Raw genomic sequence first — 23,824 nt, forward strand, 5'->3', positions numbered from 1 at the left:
GAGCTGGTTGCACAGCACATGCCTCTCACCAAACTTCAGGCTTCTACACATGATCAGCAGTAAAATCACTGCTGGCTGTGCCATTGTTTTTTTATGGGGAGATCTGTGGTGTCCAACTCGGGGAAGCCCTATTTTTGGCCATTGTACCAGCACCTCTAAAGCTCAATAATTAACACTTTCTATTTCATATATTTGTTGTGTTCATAACTTCAGGTTTGGCAAGAAAGCTAACAAGCATATTTCCCTTATGTCAATGTATTTTTTTTTAGCACTTTTTCTGTTTTCTGACAAGACATAAGCACTAGTTAGATAATAAGCCGATATGTTGTACACTAAAAGTAATTCTTTTAATAGTACACAAACAAATTTGAGAAAAAAAAAAGTTGACACTGCTCTAATAGAGAGTGGATACAACAAAACATGACACCATCCAAGGATAAACAACAACTTTTTCACTTCAAGTTTTATATTTGATCCATTCTGACTTCAAATTTCAGGAGCTATTTGGGCACATTTATCTTGTTTGTCTCTCTGCAGGTTTCCACCACTTTTATCAACTTAGGCCTCTTGTCTGACTGAAACCACACTACCATGAGTAAGATCTCATTTTCTTCAGGGCTGCTGCCTCAGCAAACCCAAGCAGAGACAGTATGCAGTAAGCGAAAATAATAACTCTTAATGATGTAAAAAACGACAGTAGTTTGCTCATTTAGTATAATGATTTAAGCTTATATTTTCCCCATAAAATGACATACAGTTTTAAGAAAAGATCTCGTCTTGACATGAGATCATTCAGCAGTCTGGGGAAGTCACAACATTTAGCCTGCATTTTAGGCCAATTAACCAATTTATTTTAGTGTTGACAGCTCATGCAATTTGGTCCTTGAATCATTTATGCATCCATTCCTTGTTTAGAGGGTCCTTAAAGAGTCATACACTGCATTTAAAACAGATAAAGCTGTCACAAATCAATATTCAGACAGGTGAACTACATTCATTCATTTATGTTAACCCTTTCCACCAAATGCAAAAGTAATTCCCCTCGAAAGTATTGAAATATTAACTAAATTTGTCTTTTAGGGTTAGGGTTAGTCTATTATCTATCTAGTCTAACTATCTAGTCTAGTATCTAATATCAGCATTATGAAAATCTCTACAGAAAACATTTACAGTGAAGATCCGGAATTAGAATAATGCGCTATACGTTCAATATTCTAATTTGAAGTAATGCAATACAATATAATGAAATGTAATAATAATCAAATCTTTTTTTTTTTAATTGAGTGGGCTGGTGAAGTAGCTCCTCGCTCGCTACAATCATCGGCATTGTTGGTGCGCGATCCTGCTGTTGTCGCGCACGGACGCAGAGGAGAAATCAGCGTCACACCGACGAGGTCTGTGAAACGCGTTATTATCGCACCGTCTCAACAGCCTGCCGTCACTGCAGACACACGCGTAACAGTACAACAGCACAACAGACACATCAACACTTAGAAGAATGTCTGGGATCTTGGGGAGTTTAGACTGCGAGGAGTGTTTGTCTTCTGCACATGTGGCCAACAGCACGGAGTTACATCTGCATCCCACTGTGGATGAGGACGACGAACTTCTGAGATACATCTGGAGAGAGTACTTACATCCCAAGCAGTATGAATGGGTTCTCATTGTGGCTTACATCATTGTGTTCTTCGTTTCACTCATTGGGAACTCGCTTGGTAAGTTGGATCTTTGATCTACTCTTTTCTCATTGATGCGTAATCGTTCCTGCAAAAATCATACAGCAGCGGTATTAGCCTGCATTTTGAACAACTTTTTTGAGAATTTGAACGAGCTTTTGATTGTTTAAAAAGGAAAAGAAAACCAAGTGCCACACTGATGAGAAAGGTAAAATAGTCCTGCTGATGGAGAAGGAGGAAGGAGTATAACTATTCACAGCGCGCGTCTCTCGGTGCAGTGGATGAGCACAATCGGAAACCCACAGATGTGTTTGAAGATACTGACTGAGGAAAATGACATACCTTATTGCACACTGTGACCACAGCACTGGCGTTATCACAATATAGTCATTTTCTTTTACATATATTTCTCAAATTTATCTGATGCGTTCTCCATCATTTTTCATGATTGGACTGTTTCATGGCTGATAGTTCTCTGACTGTTTGAGAAAGCCACTGATTCATAATCACATGCAAGGAAAATGTTGTGAATTCTGCGACTTAATTTAAGGGAAACTCAAAGTGACCCTGCAGCTGCTTCTCACTATTTAATCAACATCACTGTTTTTCCCTTAATTAATTTATATACATATATTTTAAACAGACAAAACCCCAATTTTAGATTCAAGCTTTATGATAATTTCTTATATGTAATCCAATTCCATCATTCAAATTTCACAATTTACATATACCATATAAGACTGTCTCTTCCTACCTGCCTATTGGCTTGGGTGGTGAAATTGCATAATAATAATAATAATAATAATAATGATAATAATATTTTAATTAGCACCTTTTAAGAACCAGGTTTCCAAGGTGCTGAGTGTGTCCCATCAGGACTCGTCAACCAAATATGCCAATGTGTGAACCAGACAAAGCAGATGCAGTTTTGCCTTCCTATCCTCAACATGTGGTGGAGGACAAAAGCATCCATCCCTCAACCTAAAAAAGCTTCCTAAGTTCTTGGAAACAAAGGAAGAATTTTATCTGAGAATAACTCTGCTGTCATCCCAAAGTAACCTGCTGCTAAGGTGCATCAGCACGGCAGCTAGCTGACGCAATCTCTTAGCAGGGTTCTGCACATGCAGCAAAGCAAAATCTTGACAAAGCTGCCTCCTGAGACAGAACCCCCCATAATAAGGGAACTGGCCAGGGCTGTTTGGCCAACATCAGAATCATTTCCTCATACCAGTGCGTCAGTTGCTGGTCCAGAGCTACCAGAGTGAAGGACAACTGTTCCAGTCTCACTCATTCCAGCAGAAGATGGATGAGATGGAGCAACAGAAAGGTGTAAAGTGGCTTCCTTGGCTATAGCGTCGACCAGCAAGGCGCTGAGGCAGCCAACATAGAGGAGGTGTCACCTTTATTGGGATGTGAAGCTGCACTGGGGATGACCGGGAGTGGAAGAGGAAAAAGGTGGACAGCAGCAGAGGTCTCAGCGTCATTGATCTTGACCTCCAGCCTACTCTCATTGCATGGCAGGCTCATGTTAAAATCACCGGACCAGTTGTCCCATCAGTGGGCAAACTTGCTCATTGCTGACAAAAATGTGATTGTGAGAGAGAAGAACACGAGAGAGCAACTCAGTCCAGCTGGTCTGTACATCTAATGAACAGACAGACTGGAAATAATATGCACAAGTTGTGACTGCCATCACTGAACAGTTTCATATCAACTCTGTGAAGTCAGTGGTTGGGATGTTGTGGTTGATTGGTTGGGATTTGGCATCTGACCCTTGAAGCGCAAATTACATCAGCAACCAGAGATACTGCAGGCTTGCGCCTTTGATATAAAAATTAGACAGTGGGAAAGCTACAAATAGGCAGCAAACACACCAGCAACCAACATATGCTTAATAGTGAGCTCTACTCACATATCAGGCCTTTCTGTTTGTAGAAAAGTTGGTTTAACTGCTGCTTCAGTATATTTTAGGAGCAATGCAGCCATCATTCAAAACTCTTATTTTTGTTAGTGACATCTACTTTGATTTGTCTAACAAATCCAGGGAATATTGATGGAATACTGACATGTTTCATCAGGGAATGTGTTAGCTTTAGAGCCAAGGCTGACACGTACTCAGTATAATTGTCTCCCTTGGAACACGAAGCACAACAGAACAATTGTAAAAAGCAACATGCAGGGCTTTTAAAATCATCTCTTTCTTTGTTTTCTATTGACATTTTTAGCAGCATCACCTGCTCTTCACACTACAGTCACAGAAAGAAATGTATTCTGATTCGAAAGACGCCACTTAATTTTGAAGAAAACCTCTTTAGAGCAAAGTTAAGCTTATATGAAACCTTTCGATAGTTGCAAAAGTTACACAGACAGCTATCCTGAGAGCCATTGGACCACTTAAATTCATACAACTAACATCATGAACATCTTATGTTTACTGTCTGTATAATGACTGTAGTGTTTTTTTTAATGAAAAGTAATCCAGTGGAGTTTATGTTAAATAATGAAATTAATAATGAAAGTATGCATCCATGTAAAAGGGGGATCCTGAAGTGGTCCTTCTTCCTTCCTTTCCTGGATTGACAGGCTTATACTTTAATGTTTTGATTCACTCTTACTGCTGTCACAGCACAAACAAAGTTAGGCACTGATTGGCGTACACAGTGGAGCATTTGGCAGCTTAAGAGTTAGACTTTTCCCTCAGGAGTTGGTGGGACAAGAAACAGAGCTAAAAGGACAGTGAACATTGGACTTAAATTTATCACGCAGCCATAAACATGACTCTGTATTTTGCTTTGTGTCTACTGGATAGATAGATAGATAGATAGATAAACATAAGTAAAAAGCAGCTCAGTCAGATTTAATAATGACAACCCAATCACTTAAACGATACAGTTATCGTGGGGGAGCACCAGAGGTGGCTGCTTTCAAGCCAGTGGGGGCTTTTGCCCACTACCATCAGTGTCTTGGCTGAAAAGCCCTGGCAGGGTAGCACAAACTCCTGCTGTCATCTGATTGGCTACCTCTGGTGGACCCCCTACCACAGTCTTAGCATGATACTGTAGTATCTAATTAGTTTAGCAATTAAGTAATTAGTAATTATTTATCTTGTGTTTAAGTTATGCGACTAAAACTGCTTTCAATTAGAGGCCAGGCACTTTATAGACAGTTATATTCCCTCCTTCAGCCAGCAGCACATCAGCATCACACACATTTGGTATTGTTTTGGGTGTAGTACTAGATTTCATTCTTTCAATTATGGCCACAATAACAAGGAAATCCCTAACCTAACCCCCTTTTAAGAGGTTATTACAAGCTCTTGTTTTGCACATGTTAAAGTTCTGTAAAGGTGCTCAAATATATAAACATTCCAAGTACAAGCATGTTGAACTAAAAGTCAGCAAAACTTGTCATCCCATGATTATATTTAATGGAAAGCCATTCAGTTTTCCTATAAATACACACTTTAAAAATTGAAACTGGTCCCTTGTGAGTTTGGTACTTTGGGACAGAAAGGCTCTTAATAAAACTCAGTGAAGCAAGCACCCTCTCAGCCTTTCAGAGAGAACTTTCTTGGTTATCTAACTTCATTAAATCTAACATGATTTGCAATAACAGGTCCACAGGGCTGATTATCATATTCACATAAAAGATGCGGAATAATGAACAGCCAATTACATCCAACATGGAAATATAAAAATATGTAATGTAAAAATTTTCAATCCAAATAAGACGTCAACTTGAGAGATGGTTTGTAAAGAGCAAAGCTATCAAAATGTTAAATAAAATGGCTTTAGTAGCAAAATAGAAAGGCATATATTGTGACCTGGTCGAACTATGCATTTTGAATATAAAAGGTAAACATAAAGATAGAAAATATCGCTTAAAATTCAATGTCCAACTACACCCAAGTGCAACATGAGAAATGCTTTGCATTGGGCTACATCTTCTAGCGGACTCATTATGTCAAATTACGTCCACGAAAGTCCACTTTTGCTGTCCTAAGAAGACATCTTAAGGACATGACAGTACTGCCTGCTGTGTTAACACTCTCTCTGATGGAGTGCTTGTTGGGTACGTTTTCCAAGAGGGGAAAGTCAAGACTGGTTCATTCTCCACTACTCTAATGGGTTGACTTGTCGGTCAAACAATTCGTTACCCTACTCTGGGCCATTTGCCTTGCCAGAGTGACTGCTTGCTCTTCCACTTTGCACTCTATAAAGGGAATCAATGAACGTGGCCACGTGTCAGCTCTTTGACTGAGTCACTGACATCAGCTCAAGTCACATCAAGATGCCAGCTTAGTGAGGTCTGTGTCCTCCTCAGCTAAAATTTCACTGGAGTTTGAGCATTGCATGACGAGATGATGTGGAGATCTAGTTATTCCCTGGGAGAATGTCACTAAAATTCAATGTCAGGACTTTGCTGAGTGAAACAGGGATGTGGATGGTGGTCATCATTTTGAATGCACTGAACTGTTGTACTCTGCTCAAAAACACCACCACCAATTGTGGGTTCTTTCAAGTTTATTTTGCATTCATCATGAACATATACTGCAATAAATTAGAAATTATTAGGCAGAAAAACAGACAGGAAATGAAAAGCTAAACCAGATACAAGGGGGGGGGGGTAAAAACTACAAAACAGGAAACCAACTAAACACACTTCAGACCATGACATATCCTGCATAAATATTGCAATTATATTGAATAATTCAACTACCATTTCTTACTTAGTCTTATTTAGTTATGCTACTCTTGCATTTTAATACACATCTAGGTCCCATTTCATTGCCTTATCATTCATTCTGGTGTATGAAGTAATGAATCCTCATTTCCTGACTCAGATTGCACAATAAATAAAAAATAATCACATCACAAGAGATACGGTATGTATAAGAATCAAGTACATCACATGTTGTGTGTGTTTACTGCTGGTTACATGAACATGATGGCTGATCATAATTAGAGTGAAAAAAGGGAACCTTTTTTCTCAATTTCCTTTTTTCCGGCAGCGGTGGGAAAACTTATTCGGTGATGCTGCAGCCGACCCCCATGGCTCATTCTGTGATTTGTCTTTCATGTGAAAGTGTGTTAGTCGCAGCTAGATTGAAATTATGTTATTAACAATAACAGCTATTGCCATTCAAATTTTATCTTCTCAAGTATTGTCGACCTACTGGGTCAATCTGATGTTCTTAGGTCTTACACAGTGACTTATAGAGAGATTTTTCACTATACTGAAAGACCCCATATCTGTGGCAATGAATGTGGTGACCACTTCAGAGCACTCCTTCCATCTAGCACTGTCTCATTTGTATTCCAAGCCCTTTGTAAAAGCGCCTTGTATAAATAGTTGTGTCAAGGCTGTAACCATGGTGTCAACATTGGAGGTTTTTTAAGAAGATATCACAACGTGGGGTCCAGAGATCCTTGAAGGGGTTCTAAAATGTAAATAAAAACAGAATGCAATCATCTCTTTTTTACACTTTGTAAAACTGCAGCAACAGTTTTACAAAGTGTTTCTGCTCAGTACATGTTGTAATATCCTGTAGACAATTGTGTGTTTTACAAAGCAGTGAATCTCACCCCGTCCTTGACTGTGATCGACAGACTCTTTTGAGTATGACCCTTTAACACCCAGTTACGAAAGTGTAGCCTGTCATAAATGAACCTGTTTACCTGTAGGTAGATAGGAAGTTGATGAGATAAAACATTAAATATATTGTCTTTGTACTGTTTTCAGTTTAGAATATGTCGAAAGGGATTGGCAAATTACCACATTCTGTTTTATTTATCTTTTACTCAATCAGGGTTGCCCATGGAAGCAAAGACAAAACTAACGTATGTGAAAAGCATATAAAAAGCATGTGGAAAACAGCAGAGGAGTGTCTGCTCTTACAGAAAATTAGGTGGATTTACAAATAGTTGTTTAACCAGTTTTCCCCAGTGAAATCAATGGAAACTGGAGCCTTTGAAGCAGCTTGTGCAAAGGTTTTTTTTGGGATGTGCACTCTCTCTACTCCACTGCTTGAAATGGCTTTGAGACTGCAATTTGACATGTAATTTTACAGTATTTGACAAGATTTGAGAGGAACTCGATTAATGAGGTCAAAGAAAGGCCGGACAAAGACTAGTCATTGAGGCTCAATCACCACCTCCATCATCTGCTGTTATGGCAGCAGTAGAGGACAAAAAAGACAGGGTGTGTTTTTATTCTCAGGCTTCAATTCTATTACATATGGGCCTCTGGCAGCAGAAAGAGCAGTAGATAACAATGGTTGGTAAATCTGCAGGCTGATCATAGGGGAGTACAACACTCCAACCAAAACATGTAAGTTTTTGTGCACTCAGAGTACAGATCCTTTATAAACATTTAACACTTTAAACAAAGAAAAGACAGACAGTCTGGCCAGAAGTTGTCTTCATGGAAGAGGTGCAGCCAAAAACCCATACCTCAGACAAGGCCAAACGACTCAACTATGCACGAAAACTTAGGACCTGGGGTGCAGAAAAATGGCAGCAGGTGCTCTGGACCAATGACTCAAAATTTTAAATATCTGGCTGTAGCAGAAGGGAGTTTGTTTGCCAAAGGGCTGGAGAGCGGTACAATAATGAGTGTCTGCAGGCAACAGTGAAGAATGGGGCTGCATTTCTGCAAATGGAGTTGGAGATTTGGTCAGGATTAATGGTGTGCTCAATCCATCATGAAATACCATCAGGGAAGCATATGATTGGCACCAAATTTATTCTGCAGCAGGACAACAACCCCAAACATCATACAGCCAATTTCTCTGAAACCTATCTAAGTTTCTTCAAAAACTGTGCGCAAGTGTACTAAACTGCCTAAAACTTTTGCACAGTAGTAAAACTAATATATATACAGTATATATATGTATATATGTAGAGGAGTCTGTAGACATGCTGGCCACTCCGTGTTTTCAAGCTTACCATCTTGGTAACACTTAACATAGCTTGGACTTATGATTTGGGTCATTATCTTGCTGTAGGATGAATCCTTGACCAACTAGGCGCATACCGGAGGGTACTGCATGGCGTTGCAGAATGATGGGGTAGTCGTTTTGGTTCAGGGTGCCTCTACCTCTGTACAAGTCACGGACCCTGGATCCAGCAAAACAGCCCCAGACCATCACGCTTCTTCCTCCATGTTTTACAGTTGATGTCACATACTAAGGAACAGTCATTTTGCCTACTCTATGACGTACAAAAATCCTGCGTGATGAACCGAATTCAAATTCAAATTCAAATTTTCATAGGTCACATTTCATAGGTTTCATAACAGCTTTTTCCAGTCTTCAGTAGTCCACTGGTGGTGTTTCATGGCCCCGACAAGCCTATTTTTCTTATTCTGATACCTTAGCAATAGCTTTCTTGCTGCAACTTGACCTGTCAAACCTGCAACTCGAAGTCTTCTTTTCACAGTTGGAACTGATACTTACTTACTATGACTACTGTCAAGCTATGTTTGAAGCTGTTGTCCTGTGAGCTTCCTATCACGCAAGCTGTTGATTCTCAGAAACTTGTCTTTTGATTCTGAGACCTCTTCCTGTCAGATTTTTCTCCAGTTTCTGAGTGCTTTTTGATGGTGAAGAAAAGTGTACTCACTGACACCTTGACTTGGCAATTTCTCTGTAGGAAAGAACTACAAGTGTTATGAGGGCCTGTCTCTCTTCCATTGTTAATTGCCTTTTTCTCACCATTTCTATAGCAACACACTATGTTCTGCAGTACAGTACTGTTCAAGTAATGCTCACAGTGGTATGGTACCGCAGTGTGTTCCAACACTACTTTTATTCAGACTTAGGGGGTTGTAAGTAATCAAGAAAAGTTGGGATATGTGTAGGAGTACTATATAAGTACTTTAGAGTAATAGTATATACATAAGAAATATATTTATAAGAAACTTTTGAAATCATCAGCTTTTATTCTGGAAGCCAGAATCACATAAGTTTCACTGTTGCTGGTGGAGAATCTTAACTCAGCAAACTTTATGATTGGTCACATTTCATGGCCTGATTGCTGACCACTGACTTTCAGGTCTTGCACCCCTCTTGTTCACAGCAATCACTTGAGTTTGTTTGTCCATTTAATGGATGAGTCAGCTGACTGGTGAAATACTGGTCCAATTTATAATCATGCAGGAGTACAGTACAGACCATTATAACCTCTTTTCACTGTTACTCTGCTGATACACTCCAGTATTTGTTATTGTTGATTTAATTTAGTCTAACTAATGTTGATTTTTATGTTTGTTAAGGGGAATTAGCTCTCCCAGTGAGTTCTTGTTAAATTCTGGTTTAAGTGTTCTTTTCAATAGCAGATCTAAGTACATGAATTTCCCTTGGCGATGAATCAAGTAACTATCTATCTATCTAGTAGCTGGCCACATGTGAGGGCTAATACATGACATCTGAACTGATCATAATGAGTAGTAGGTATAGTGCACAAGCCAATTAGCTGTAGCAGGCCCACTTAAATGAAATGCAGACATCGGTTACACCTGCGCTTAAATACAATAAATTGACACATTACAATAAAACCCAAAGCAGAGACACAGGCAGTTAATCACTCCTAAACCGTAGGAAGGATTCACATTTTAATTTAGGTGCTTCTTTCTTTGGCAGCACTTTTGAGAAAGATGTTTAGCTTCATCATGTCTTTGTCATGTTGCATGTCGTGATATATTATTATATATTTAAAAAAGTGCAGCAAACCTCATGAAGAAACAGACAACACAAATACAAAACAGGAACCACAACAGAGCATTTTTATCAACTAGAAAACTTTCTTAATTTTGAGTGAATGGTGAGTGTGGGAGGTTGTGCTGCATTAATATGAATCCAACTTTCCTCTAAAGATTTATTATAATGTGCTACTCTTTCATATGTGGTTTTGAAAGATGAGATTTGATGTAGCATGTCAGTGTTTTTTATGAATGTGCCTGGAGCAGTTTTGTTTCTGTAGCAGCATAAGGAGCTGTAAGAGAGACAGCAGGGAGGAGAAGGAGCTGACTCATGTTTTTCTCCAGCAGAAAAGGCATCCAACTTGTGCAGTCAAAATGAATGTTAATATTGCAACAGTTAATGTTTTTGTACTGGGAGTAACATGACAAAACATAGACTAATTAATTATTAAATGTGTTGACTGGCTGATGTGATCAATGTTACTCAGCTTTTTATAACTTTAGACCTTTGTTGCAGATTCAGCGATTGAATCATGATATTGTTTAGATTCTTTCCACATCTGCAGTAAGTTCTTACTGCTTTTACATTCTAGACAGTGATGTGGGCCTCCCTTTTATATTCTTTTTGAATGGAATCCTCACATAATTCTCAATAAAGTGTTTATAAACCACAAAACTTTTTGGACATCTTGTCTAGATAAATACATCAATAAATGATTGATGAGTGACAATCAGTGTCAGTATTTAATGAACAATGCATGCTCATTGAACACAAACAGCCTTTGCCATCCTAGGAATAGAATATCGCAAAGTCTAGTGTCCTTCACATAATCAGGTTATCTGCAGGGCCAGGGTCCTCAAGGGAGAGGCATGACAGGTAAAACACAGGTGTGCATGTTGGATGCCAAAGGCTCAGACAGTATTGCCATCGTTCCATGCCTGTAATACCTGGTTTAGATGTTACCACTTTATTACCATAACACCTGAAAGTGGCAGGACAAAACATCTTGCCACCCCACTCTCATATTAACAATGCCGATCACAACTGCAAAGAGATAATTTCACTCAACTGCATATTGTGAAGTTGTACATAGTTTCAGTCACCATCTCCACTGTTCGTCCTGCTTATATAATCCACTCTAGGTCTATATTGACACATCTGTATTTTAATGTGATGATACCACCCTATGGGTCTTGGAGGCTTGAAGGAAAAGTAAACAGGAAATATATGCTTTAATCTGACAGCAGTCAGTCAACACCAGGGAGAGTGCTAGAGAGCGCTGAATACACAAAGGAGCAAATCAGAGCCACGGAAACAGGCAGATCCACTGACAGTTAGATAACGTTTCATTTTTCTCTTTACTTCATTTTGCTAGACTAACTTCATACAGAGTAATAAGGTAACATCACAGTTCAAGAAACTTACTCACACCATGGAGGCCACTGCAGCATGTTTTTCCTCCTTCCAAAATTTAGTATGGACTTGAAAAGCTGTGAGAGGATGTTGATGAAGATGAAGTTTTGCACAGCATCTCCATTACCAGCTGCTGTTTGATTATCAGCTCAAAGAGATTCAGCTTCAGAGCCTCCTTGTGTGTGTTGGTCCCACTCTACATAAAGAAGGTTACTCCAAAACAAGTGACATATCAGAGCACAGTCCCTGAAGACTGATGTATGGGATCTTAAAAATGCCATCAGACAGACCATACGGGCACAGGAGTGGGAGATACTTAGCTGAAGAAAGGGCAGAAAGCTTTCTACTGCCAAAAAAGTCTCTAAAAGTCTCTTCTGACTATCCCTTGCACACTGGAACACCTGGGACTCACACTGGTTTCGGCAGACCATTTTCCTCTCTGGAGCCATTACCTCAGTGAACAACTTTTTATAGCCTGCCCTTCTTTTATGCTACTTTTCAGAAGCATGCATATTTTTAAATGTGGACACACTTCTTTCACCCACCTCCAGAATTCTCCGTGTCAGTTTATACATTCACAGTGCAGTAGAGGTTACCCCATGTGGGAGTATGAATTATTCAAGACTTTAAGAAACAACAGCTGTGTCCCGGTTTCACACTAAATTTACTAAAATTGTACTGTATGTTATGTACTAACTCCCACAATATTGTTTTTGTTCGACATCCTATCACTTTTCACTATAAATACAATAGATATTCATTTAGAATATGAAGTAACAACCTGGAAAACAGCCTACATTTTAATCTCTGTCCTTGTCTAAACACACTCAGTCTCTTTTGGTCTTTCATGCTTTCATGCAAGTTGTAGAACATCCTCTTTAAAAATATATTTTGTTTAAGGTGTTGTTCATGGAAAACAAAATGTTGTACAATGGATCAACCGGATTGTCAACTGAAGGGGCAGTTAATAAAAGTAAATCAGTTGCTGATAAAAGAAATTGGAAGCTTTGCATCAAAATCTGTTCAGATTTAAATGAGAACAAGGCCGTGGTTCAATGTGAAGTGCACAATAATGTCCACAACAAACTGAAATTAACAGGTGTCTCACAGATTAAACCTTTTCTCTATCCACTGGACTGCAGAGGGCCCAAAGATAAACTCCCCAAAATATTTAGATCCCTATCAAACCATTGCTGGTTCAGTCATAATCTTGGGTCACTTAAGCTTTTCAGTATCGAAGGACACTGTGCGAATGTTATGTGACTCAATAAATCTCAAAATCCATTCAGATTTGAAAGGATCCAACTTTGGGGTTGACTGCAATGACAAGTAAAATTTAAGATATGAGGCCAGATGATCCAGTATGATTACCTGTAATCACTGTGCCCATGAATGAATGGATGAAGGGCCGTGCTGTTGATAATTTAGTTTAATGAAGGAGAATACACTTAATTGTGATAGTCTGAGCATGTAGTGTCACACTAACTCATTAAAATGTAATTGTCTGTATAATTTTTTGATGAATATTTTGTCAGCAGGAGCAAAGGCGTAAACAGGGTTGTAATTGATTGTTAATTCAAACTCTGACAGAAGGTATTCAAGACCATGGTAATTAACACTGAATACCCTGCACAATATTATAAATATGAGTAAACAATATGATAGTAATAAATATGAGCCTTTATTAAGTCCATGAGCTGTTATTGATTGTGTGTCATTTTCAGTTTGTTTTGCAGTGTGGAAAAACCGTCACATGCGCACCGTGACCAACTATTTCATAGTGAATCTCTCCTTTGCTGATGTGTTGGTTACCATCATCTGCCTTCCTGCGAGTCTTGTGGTAGACATCACAGAGACGTGGTTCTTCGGGCAAACTCTTTGCAAAATTGTGCCTTATTTGCAGGTGAGAAATCAACTTTGACATATGCTTTTCAAGCAGGATATCACTGTGGAAGTATTGACCTTATCTACACTACTTTGCTCATAAAGGTTTTTGAATAAAAGGCAAGGCCCATGTGTCTGTCATTCTTACATAATTTTATCTATGCATTCATGAGGTTTTATATCCTATGAGATGTGCGCTGTGTGAGATTTTTGATGTTATCCTGTGGTGACTTGATGCCTTGGTACCATAAATTATTCTGCAGCATCATCCCCACATGCCAATGTATCTGCCAAGTCAAAATCAACCTTTGATATGACATTGTGGGCCACACTTGTCATGCTTGGTGTTTTTGGTTATGCTTTGTTTTTGATTTTTGAGTCCATGTGTCATGTTCCATGTGTGTCTTGTGTTTCCATGTATTATGTTCAAGGTTTTTGTCATGTCCTGTTTTATTTTGAAAAGCTTTTGCTTGTTTGAATAAAAGACAATTGTTTTTGGACCTCCACCTCCGCCCCTTTCTGACTCCGCATCGGGGGTCAGTATATTTCTGCGTCAGCGACGCCACCAATTTTGACAACACTGATGTATAGGTAACGGAAATCCTACTCTGTCCTCTATTAATCTTACACTGAACTAATCATGACAAAGTGGAAGCAATATACAGATAATTAATGTAAAAATACAATTACAAGAAGAAGTCCTGCATTTAAATGCCTTCTCAAATAAAAGTAGCTAAGAATTATCAGCAACATATACTTCAAATATTAAAAATAAAAGTAGTGGTTCTGCAGTAAAACTCCCCTGTGACTGATTGATACTGATGCATCAATATGCAAATGGGGTTTTACTGGCTGAAGTTGCTCACGTTTTAAAAACTTTGATGTGCATTTAGGTTGTTGGATTCAGTCACAAAAGTCACAACTCTGATAGGTTGTGTGATTGATGTGTGGAGAGGAGAGACAAAAAAAACAAAGTTATGAGGCACAAATTTGTATTACTTATCAGATTTCTCACCCCAGTTGTGTTTTTTCAGTAAAATATTAGATCGTTTCCCTCCTTGGACCTCAGACAATTAATTAATGAAATCATCTGAGATGTTCAGAAGGGAAAAACAAGGTATGATATTTCTGACTTTATTGAAACTATTACATATTAAGTACTTGGTTGTAGTTAATTAATTAATGTATTAATTATTAATTGTATTAATTAATGAAAAATATATGTGAAGCCCTGACTAAAGGCTTAATGCTGCTGTTGCAGTTTACATATAAATTCTCTAACACCTTTGACACATGCAATGCAGGGTGCAACAAAAGCAACAAAATTAATATTGTTTTGACTTCAGGATTGTTTTGTTTGTTTTTCTGGGAATTGCATTGCAGTGTCCCCTAACATTCAGCGAACATTTAAATGTCCGATGGTGCCAGTTTCAATGATCGATTAATCAAACTTTATTTGTATAGCACTACTCATACAAGAACAATGTAGCCCAAGGTGCTTTACACAGTAAAAACAATAAAAACGTGGCACTGTCAACTGTCAGCACCATGTGGTCGAGAAGCAACTTGTGGCCCAGCATTTTTGTTGATTGATAAAGCACTTGGATCCATGCTTAGTATATTACCTGGATATTGCCAGTCACTAGTGGGCAAATGCGGTACTGAAAAAAATATTTCTGTCCACCCTGAAATGTAAAACTGACAGTAAAAACCTTGTTTGGACTGTCAAATACTAAATCTTTATTTTACTTTCATCTTCAAATCCTAAATCAATGCATATAATTTTCTGTGAGTGTCAGGTGGTAATCAAAAAAAATAATACTAGGAGGGACCACACTGAGAAACATTACACTTTGCAGTCAAACTTGTATTTGTATAACCCTGCATTAGAAGAAATTTCAGGTGCTATTGATATTTCTCTTATCTCCAACAAATGCAATCAAAAATCCAAAACAAACATTGCATTACTCTGTCTCTCAACACTTTATCACTTCACTGCCATTCTGTCACACCCAATCCACAATAACAAGTTGCAAATATATACTTTTATTTACAAAAAAAAAAACTAAACAAACAAACGAAAAACCCAAATAAACAGCTTGACATTTTAGGCCCAGAGCAGGACATTTGTTGGGATTATTTATTTATTTTCAGAGGAAGGTTAAAACACATAAACTATTGAACACACACACCATCCCAGATCTTTTTCAAGGCTACCATACCAAGCTCAATGTTCCTGTCAATATACTATTGATTTCCTGTCAGCCAAAGTACAGCTATGGGAGGATTTGTTTTCCCACCTGCAGTGTAATGTCCTCCCCACACTTTTTTTTTAGACATTTTAAATGAATGAAAGGATGGAGGGTGAGGGGGTTATGACCTATACTGCAGCCAACCAAGGGGGTGATCAAGATGTTTTGATTTCACTTTTGGGAAGCTGTCATGTCATCCATCTCTACGTACAGTCAATGGAGTGACACACATGCATGTCAGTGATCGTATTTTACCTGACAAATAGTTTAAAATCTGTTAAAAGTACTGTGTCAGTTCATGAAGTCCATTCATGGGCTCTCTCTACATGTGATATGGAGTCAGTGTATTTCTGTTTTGTTACTATTGAGCTTTACTATCATCTATTGTATTTTTTATTTTATTTTATTTTTTTCCAAAACCATAACCATTGAATTCTTTAGCTAAGCATTTCAAAGTGGAGGAATCCAACATTTAAGTCCCACAGAAAATGAACCTACCAGAACACAGGTTTATCTTCAACATGCAATTTTTGGACTTTCCCCGAGAAAATGATCTGCAGCGTGGGAAATATATACTGAGACAATCTCTAATATAGGACCAACACCTCACATCTAATGTCAGTCCAGTGTCACAAATCCATAATTCAAATTGTGGATTTGCCCCCCCATCCCCATCCCCATCCCCATCCCCTCCCCCATCCCCTCCTCCTCCCTGCCATACTAACTGAGCCCTTCAGATCTCCTCTCAGACTCAGTCTCATGTGTGACTCTATTACTGTTGAATCATGGTTTGTTTACCATTAGGCCATTATCATTATCTGATTAAATAGACTAACTTGGTGTGTACTTGACCTCAGCAGAGGTTCATTCCTGTATTGGCGAAAGCTGGTGAAAGCAGCCACAGTGTTTTGATGATTGGTATTCTGATCACCTTAGGGAAAGAAAAAGAAAAAAAGGATAAAATCAGTTCTTGTGGTGTTACCACACTGCCCTGATACCACCTAGCAAAGCTAGATTCAAAAGAAGAAGTTGAAAATACTGTACAATTCCCAGAATATTTTGCCTTTTTTCCCTAACAGGTGTTTCTATTATTTTTCTTCCAGACCATCTCTGTTTCTGTATCAGTCTTAACACTGAGTTGCATTGCTCAAGACCGCTGGTATGCTATCTGCCACCCACTGTTGTTCAAGAGCACAGCCAAGAGGGCCCGCAAGAGTATTGTTGTCATCTGGGTTGTGTCATGCATCATCATGATTCCTCAGGCTATTGTGATGGAGTGCAGCAGCTTGTTGCCTGAACTAACAAACAAGACCAGCCTGTTCACAGTGTGTGATGAACATTGGGGAGGTTAGTTTTCACACATCTCCCTAAAACACATGAATATGCTACGTCAAGTCACTCAGTTGCTGCCAGATGCACAGGTTAAACTGACACCAAATGATTAACTAAAGGACAAAAGGGACAGCTGTCAGTTGCATTTGCCGTTTCAAAGGGATGCATTTGTCATTATGTGCACTAAAACACTGATGCCACTTATCTGGAGCTTTATATTAAAATTAAAAGAAAAGAGCATCGCTCACAGAATTAAGGACCAATAAAGAAGATGAATTAATTTTGCTGGAGTTCAGATAAGACAGTCATTTTGCCTCTCAGGAGAACCTTGTAAAGATTAGCTTTTCAATCCCATCACCGACGTTAGGCTACAGTAACTGAAGCAAGCTATCAATATTATACTGAAATTTTTGACACATGGATTGCTTTTGTTATTGGCATGTGATGGTGAAGTTGCATGCCAAAATGCATACCAAACACCGGCAAATATGTATCTAAAGAGTGTGAAAGGTTATATTTTTATTACCTCTACAAATCAAAAACACAAGAGCAAAAGTATAAGCTGCAAACATTAGCATGCACGATGCACATTTGTCAGAGTTGTTTTTATTTGCTTCAGAGAATTGCTTCGTCTTCTATCTCAGACTAAGTTGCTTTGCTTCCTATCTCAGACAAAGTGACTGTTAAAGGTGAAATTTATACTGTCAAGCCAAAATTGCCAAAAAAGTGCATTGATGACGACATTTTATTTTCAAGCGTCAGGAGACTTAAGAGGTTATTCAACAGATCTGATTTTAGGGCTGCCAAGACATGCATCCTGTTGTTTTATCCGGGAAGACTGTTACATAGATGAACAATTATGGTGCAACTTGGTCTTTTTTCTGTTCATTCACTTGTACACCAGGAAACTCCAATTAGTCAGCCTCTTCCCGACTCAGTCAGCAATATCTTACTAGCTGCTACTCATCAGCACCAGGAATTATATAAGGCACCCCACAGCCAGTGTTCATTAGATGTCTATGTTATGTTTTGGCTTTAGGATGTCCAGCCATTCCTGTTATTACTTGTTCGTTGACTGAAATCTGTGTTACTTTCTTGGCCAGATAACCTGTTTCTAACATCCTCCTGTCCATGTGATCAACGTGTCTTCCTGCCTCAGGGCCTCAAAGAGCACTAATATGAATGACTGCCAGTTCATGTTTGTAAGAAAAATCTTTCCACAATAAGCTAGACAGTGACTACAGATCCAGCCCACTCAAAAAGCAGGCCTCTGCAAAACCAGATTCATCACAGATAATATCCTCAGACCACCAGAAGCAGTCAGCCATAGTTCCACCAAAAACTGATTCAACATGGCCGAATTTTGACAAAATGTGTCACATCACATTACAATACAGACTAGAAAATGGAAAAAAAAAACCCCTCAGTTATCCGGCTATCAGTTCCCACTTACAACATTATTTTAAGCTTAACAAATCAAGGTCAGGATTTCCACTTCCCTCTGTGTCCCTTTCTCTTCACAAGCTGGAGTTCTACAAGGTGCTATCCTCCTCTGCTCCTTTTTCTCCTCAGCTTTTCTGAATATTTCATTGAACTACACACACCTATCCTATTCACCTATATAACATGTCTTGCAATTTGCTGTCAACTTGTGTCACTCCAGTTAGTTCAGCTTGCTGCTAAAAAAACTAACCAAAACTCAACACATATTTTTATTTGTTCTTAGGCATTCAGGAGGTCTGTTGTTGGATCTTTAATGACTGTAGTAATTATGATGGGATCAAAGGAGGAATACAGGTGGAATAGTATAAGAACAACAAGTTTTACAGAGGGAGGAGGTTGTGATGGGTAAACCCATGCAGCTGTTAGTTGTGTCCAATGTGAAATCAAAAGTTACTAGTAATCTAATTTAACTTACCTAACTTAATTTACTTAACTTACTTCATGTACATAATATAACTTTTACATAATTGAGATACTTCTTGCTGGTGCCAAAAACCTAACCAAGATTTTTCACCTAAACCTAATCAAATATTGTTTTTGTCTACACCTAACCAAACTGCAAAACATTCATGTTAACCACATGATGACAAAGGTCCAGTTTGCCTGTCACTGGTAGTCTTCAGCTGCCTTAGAAACATCTTTTAAATCAGCCTATTCAGTCGTTTAGATATGAGGACATGTTGTTCCTCTCAGTATAACACTGAGCCTGCTTTTCTTTACTTCTGTGTAAAATCAAAACTTTAAGTTGTGGAAAATAACTGTTGTTTTTTGCTTTTTTTAATTCTTTCAACAGTTGAGATCTACCCAAAAGTGTATCACACCTGTTTCTTCATCGTCACTTATTTTGCACCATTATGTCTTATGGTCCTGGCGTATATCCAGATATGTCACAAGCTGTGGTTTCAACAGGTGTGTATTCCTGCGTTGTATGTTTTTTTTTTTTTTTTTAAATCCTATGTCTGCATTTACAAAGCCATTTTAATGCCTCCATGCTGGTGATAGCTGTGACCATTATATATTATATTTTTAGGTTTTCCATCCACCTGTCCATCCAAATCTTGTAAAACAATAAACCTCATTCCTTTAACAAGTTTACAGCACTTGATGTATGCACATGTTGACTCTACAGATTCCTGGGAGCACATCAGTGTTGCAGAGGAAGTGGAGGTCCATGCAGTGCTCAGCTCCAACTCCAGGGCTGGGAGAGCCTGTGAGGGTCAGGACCAGCACGGTTTGTGCAGAGATCAAACAGGTCCGAGCCAGGCGCAAGACAGCTCGTATGCTCATGGTAGTCCTCTTTGTTTTTGCCCTGTGTTACCTGCCGATCAGCGTGCTCAATGTCATGAAAAGGTAATATCTCAAGCTCTGCTGCTTCAAAGATCAAAAGCCTTTCAAATACAAAAATACCAACATTAGATGTTGTGAGAAACCAGGACTATGCATTTAATTTGGCAGCTTCACGTTCTTCAAGTTCTGAATTGTTGCTCATTTACTCCAATCCTGATTTAAAATAATGAGATTGAAAGCATACCACTAAAAGCTTGCAAAAACAACTGAATTTTTAACCGATACCATGTCACACTTTACTCACAGAGTCTTTGGAACTTTCAAGAACACAAATGACAGAGAGACAGTGTATGCATGGTTCACTTTCTCACACTGGCTCATATATGCCAACAGTGCAGCAAATCCTATCATCTACAATTTCCTCAGCGGTAAGTGTGCAACCTGCCTCAACCACTTACAGCAGCTGAATGGACTCATTACAGCCCTCTAGTGGACAGTTTGTCAACAACCCCGAAACTCTGTACATATTCTTGAGCATATGTACAGCAATTAAACTCAGACAAAGTTGTATTTATCATAAAAATGTATTGAATGAATCTGAGCTGTCGTACTGAAAAGGCAATGAAAGATGATCGATTTATAAATAATCCGCACTCAATCAAATTTATTTCTGATAAAAATGGAAGTCATATTGAAACTGAAAAACGTTTGTTTTTGATGGAAGGCGTATACGCTGATCGGTCTGCTTGATATTTTGTATATCCCCTTAATGCTGCCAAAACAGCTCTTGGGAGGTTCCCCCACAGAACATTGCATTGTAAACAGATAATGTTATTCACTTCATCTGCCAGTGGTTTTAATGTTATGGCATAAAAGTTTCAAACTGAATGGTTTTTAAGTGGATTTCCTGTTTTACTACTTTTCCTCAGGGAAGTTTCGCGAGGAGTTCAAAGCAGCCTTTTCTTGCCATTGTTATGGCCAAAGACAGAACCAAACAACAAGGATAAGGACAAGGACGAGCACAGATAGCCGAAAATCCCTGTCAACTCAAGTTACCAACATGGACAATGTGTCACGAATATCAGATCAGGTTGTGTAGTCTCATTACCCAGGAGGCGAATTCTAATGACCACTTCAATCTTCAAAGGATACGCTCATCATTAAGGTAAACACTCTCAAGTTTGAACCTCTTTTATAAAAAGAGGCCTTTGAATGGAAAAGAATGTCTCAAAATGTTTGTTGTATGTTTCATTAGTTTCACATAGACACTTTATGGAAATTAAGAGCTTTAGAAATCTGAAGACCTTCTTATTGACAGAATTACAACCATCTTTAGTTTACTGAAACTCTATTTGTTATTTACCATCACAAGACACCATTTGAATGTTTAGTATTAACTCATACCATATGTATTTTATGATATATGGTTAAGTGAAATGGTTTTAATTGTACATATGTATTGTATTGTAAATGTACTATTTTGACTGTATAAATGTTGGGGGGTCAGGCAGACCATTGTTGATTATATTACCATTGACAGGAAATGTTTATTGCTATTTGTTAATTTATTTGTTTGGACAACATAAAAGCAGGTGCTACGTCTTACAACTACTTTGATTTGTAGTTTGACAACAAAATCTAAATTTTCAATGTAAATGTCCATGAACGTATGATTATGTGCAATAAATGTAAATAATGTTGGGTCAAACCTCATGAACATCCAGCAAACTAGTGAATATTCAACGTGATTCCTGCATGGATGTATGCTAGTAGACCTCCCTCTGGCAACTCTTTATTTCATGCAACACACACTGAGTTTGTATTTAATTTTGGATGTACTGAATGTCAGCAAGGTGATGTTTATATTACAGATGCACACTTGGCCACTGTGTATAGCAGCAAAGCAAAATTAAATTTTAAACATCATGAATCTTAAACTTTTGTTGTTTTTTGTTATGTGTTATTTATTTGTTATTTGTTATGTTAGAATTTTTACATTTTTCAACAACAGAATGGTAGACAGTAGAATGGTAGAATATCCATCCGGTAAGAGGCAGCAAATGTTCAATGGTTTACATTTTGAAATACACTGAAACTTTCAGTTTCAGTCACTTTCACTGACAGCTCAACACATGATTCACTGTCCCATTGGGAAAACTAATTATAGTACCGAAATATACTTTTAAAATACAATTTTCAAACATCCTGAAACTTGCTTCAGAGACCTGTCGATGGAAATCTACAATGTAAGTCCTCAAACTTGTGTATTAACAACACTATTGCCTATTTATCAAGACTTTGGCCACTGTTTTTTGTTTAAAGTAAAGTTATAGCTTGAGGCATGTAACTCATCAATAAGGTTGAATAACTACATTCATTAAAAATATTGGAAAGATCATCTAAATAAATCATTATTTCAACAAAATATTTTGTACAAATTTAAAAGTATAAACAGTGAAATTATGCTCTCGCTCACACACACACAGAAATAGATCTGCTCCTTAGGCCTGAGAGTAAATGCTTGAGGTTGACATGTAATTGCATGCATGTTGTGGTTATGGAAACAGGGTGAAATGTTTTACTGCATTGGAACTGCTGTAAAGTTTGATGTGGCATCCAGTGACCCCAGTAAACTAATTAGTCTCTTAATTTGTTGTGTTAGATCTGCTTCGGCACAACATTATGTTCTATTCAGATTTATTCACAAAAACAAGCTTTCTATCAGGGGAAATCGCTTAGCCTACACAATAAGGCAGTGAAGTGCAATCAACCAATTTGAAGGCACCTGTTCACATGGGAAATGTTGTTCAAAATAATCACAACTATCCACAAGCACATCAAAAGCTAAATAAACCAAATGACTGTTAAGAAATGTGCACTAAATAGACCATAAGCACAATAACACAATAAAAACCAAAAACAACAACAGTGTCATCATTGTAATCAGCAATGCCTCTGTGGTCTTGGACCAAAATTGAATAAATAAAATTGATGTGAAAATCTCTCCTCAAATTAAGCCAATCAAACGAATAAGCAGCTGAAAAAACAACCAGGGAAAAGGAGATAGCAACGTGAAAGAATTGCACAAACAAGAAAACAAGCACTGCAATGTCACAATGGCACAAAACAAAGACAGGAAAATGATGCTCAGCAGTGTCAATGTCAGTGTCAATACTGACTGACTCAATAGTGATAAGTGAGACTGTAATTTGTCAAAGGTTTGACTGAGAATAGACTAGTAACTATTGGTTTTAAAATCCATGATGACTGACAGGCCTGTTTCTAAACTTAAAAAAACATATTACTATTACACTTTAACATCATTCAGGGCACAACTGTGATGACTTTTTTTGGTACCTACGTTGTACAATTCCTGCCTTGAATGTGAGACCTTTGCACTCAAAGGTATCTCTTACCTGATCATAGTTCTTACATTATACAGTGATGACAACTTGATCTACATATTCAGAAAATAACCAAGATTTGTGTCCTTCAGTGGTAGTATTTAGAAGACACTAGGCAAACTAGTAACACAGGACTGTACTGCATAGCTTGAAGCCTCCAAGTTCTCTTCATAATGCTGACATTCCAATTTTAAATCAACATTTGAATGCTGCGTAGCCTTTTGCTTTTTCTTCTTCTTCTTCTCTTTTTTTTTTAAACCTATATCTGCACGGTTGCAGATAAAGATTAGGCTGCACCAATGTTATTATTAGTACACTATTAAAGAATCAGATTCTTGTGTGATCCAAATATTGAAGTCTAAAAGTCAAATT

The 23,824-nt window shown here is 38.1% G+C and overlaps 1 protein-coding gene across 1 annotated transcript; it reads left to right on the plus strand.

The window, feature by feature from the left end:
• The first annotated feature begins 1,338 nt into the window (after positions 1 to 1,338).
• Positions 1,339 to 21,979, plus strand: hcrtr2 (hypocretin (orexin) receptor 2). The gene is made up of 7 exons (XM_046402860.1): positions 1,339 to 1,715; positions 13,515 to 13,693; positions 17,030 to 17,273; positions 19,555 to 19,670; positions 19,891 to 20,111; positions 20,355 to 20,476; positions 20,978 to 21,979. Exons 1-7 carry the CDS (start codon positions 1,499 to 1,501, stop codon positions 21,145 to 21,147), a joined length of 1,269 nt encoding a protein of 422 aa, XP_046258816.1. The 5' UTR covers positions 1,339 to 1,498; the 3' UTR covers positions 21,148 to 21,979.
• The last annotated feature ends 1,845 nt before the right edge of the window (positions 21,980 to 23,824 follow it).

The sequence above is a fragment of the Scatophagus argus genome, chromosome 10, assembly GCF_020382885.2.
Source record: "Scatophagus argus isolate fScaArg1 chromosome 10, fScaArg1.pri, whole genome shotgun sequence".
Taxonomy (NCBI): Eukaryota; Metazoa; Chordata; class Actinopteri; family Scatophagidae; genus Scatophagus; species Scatophagus argus.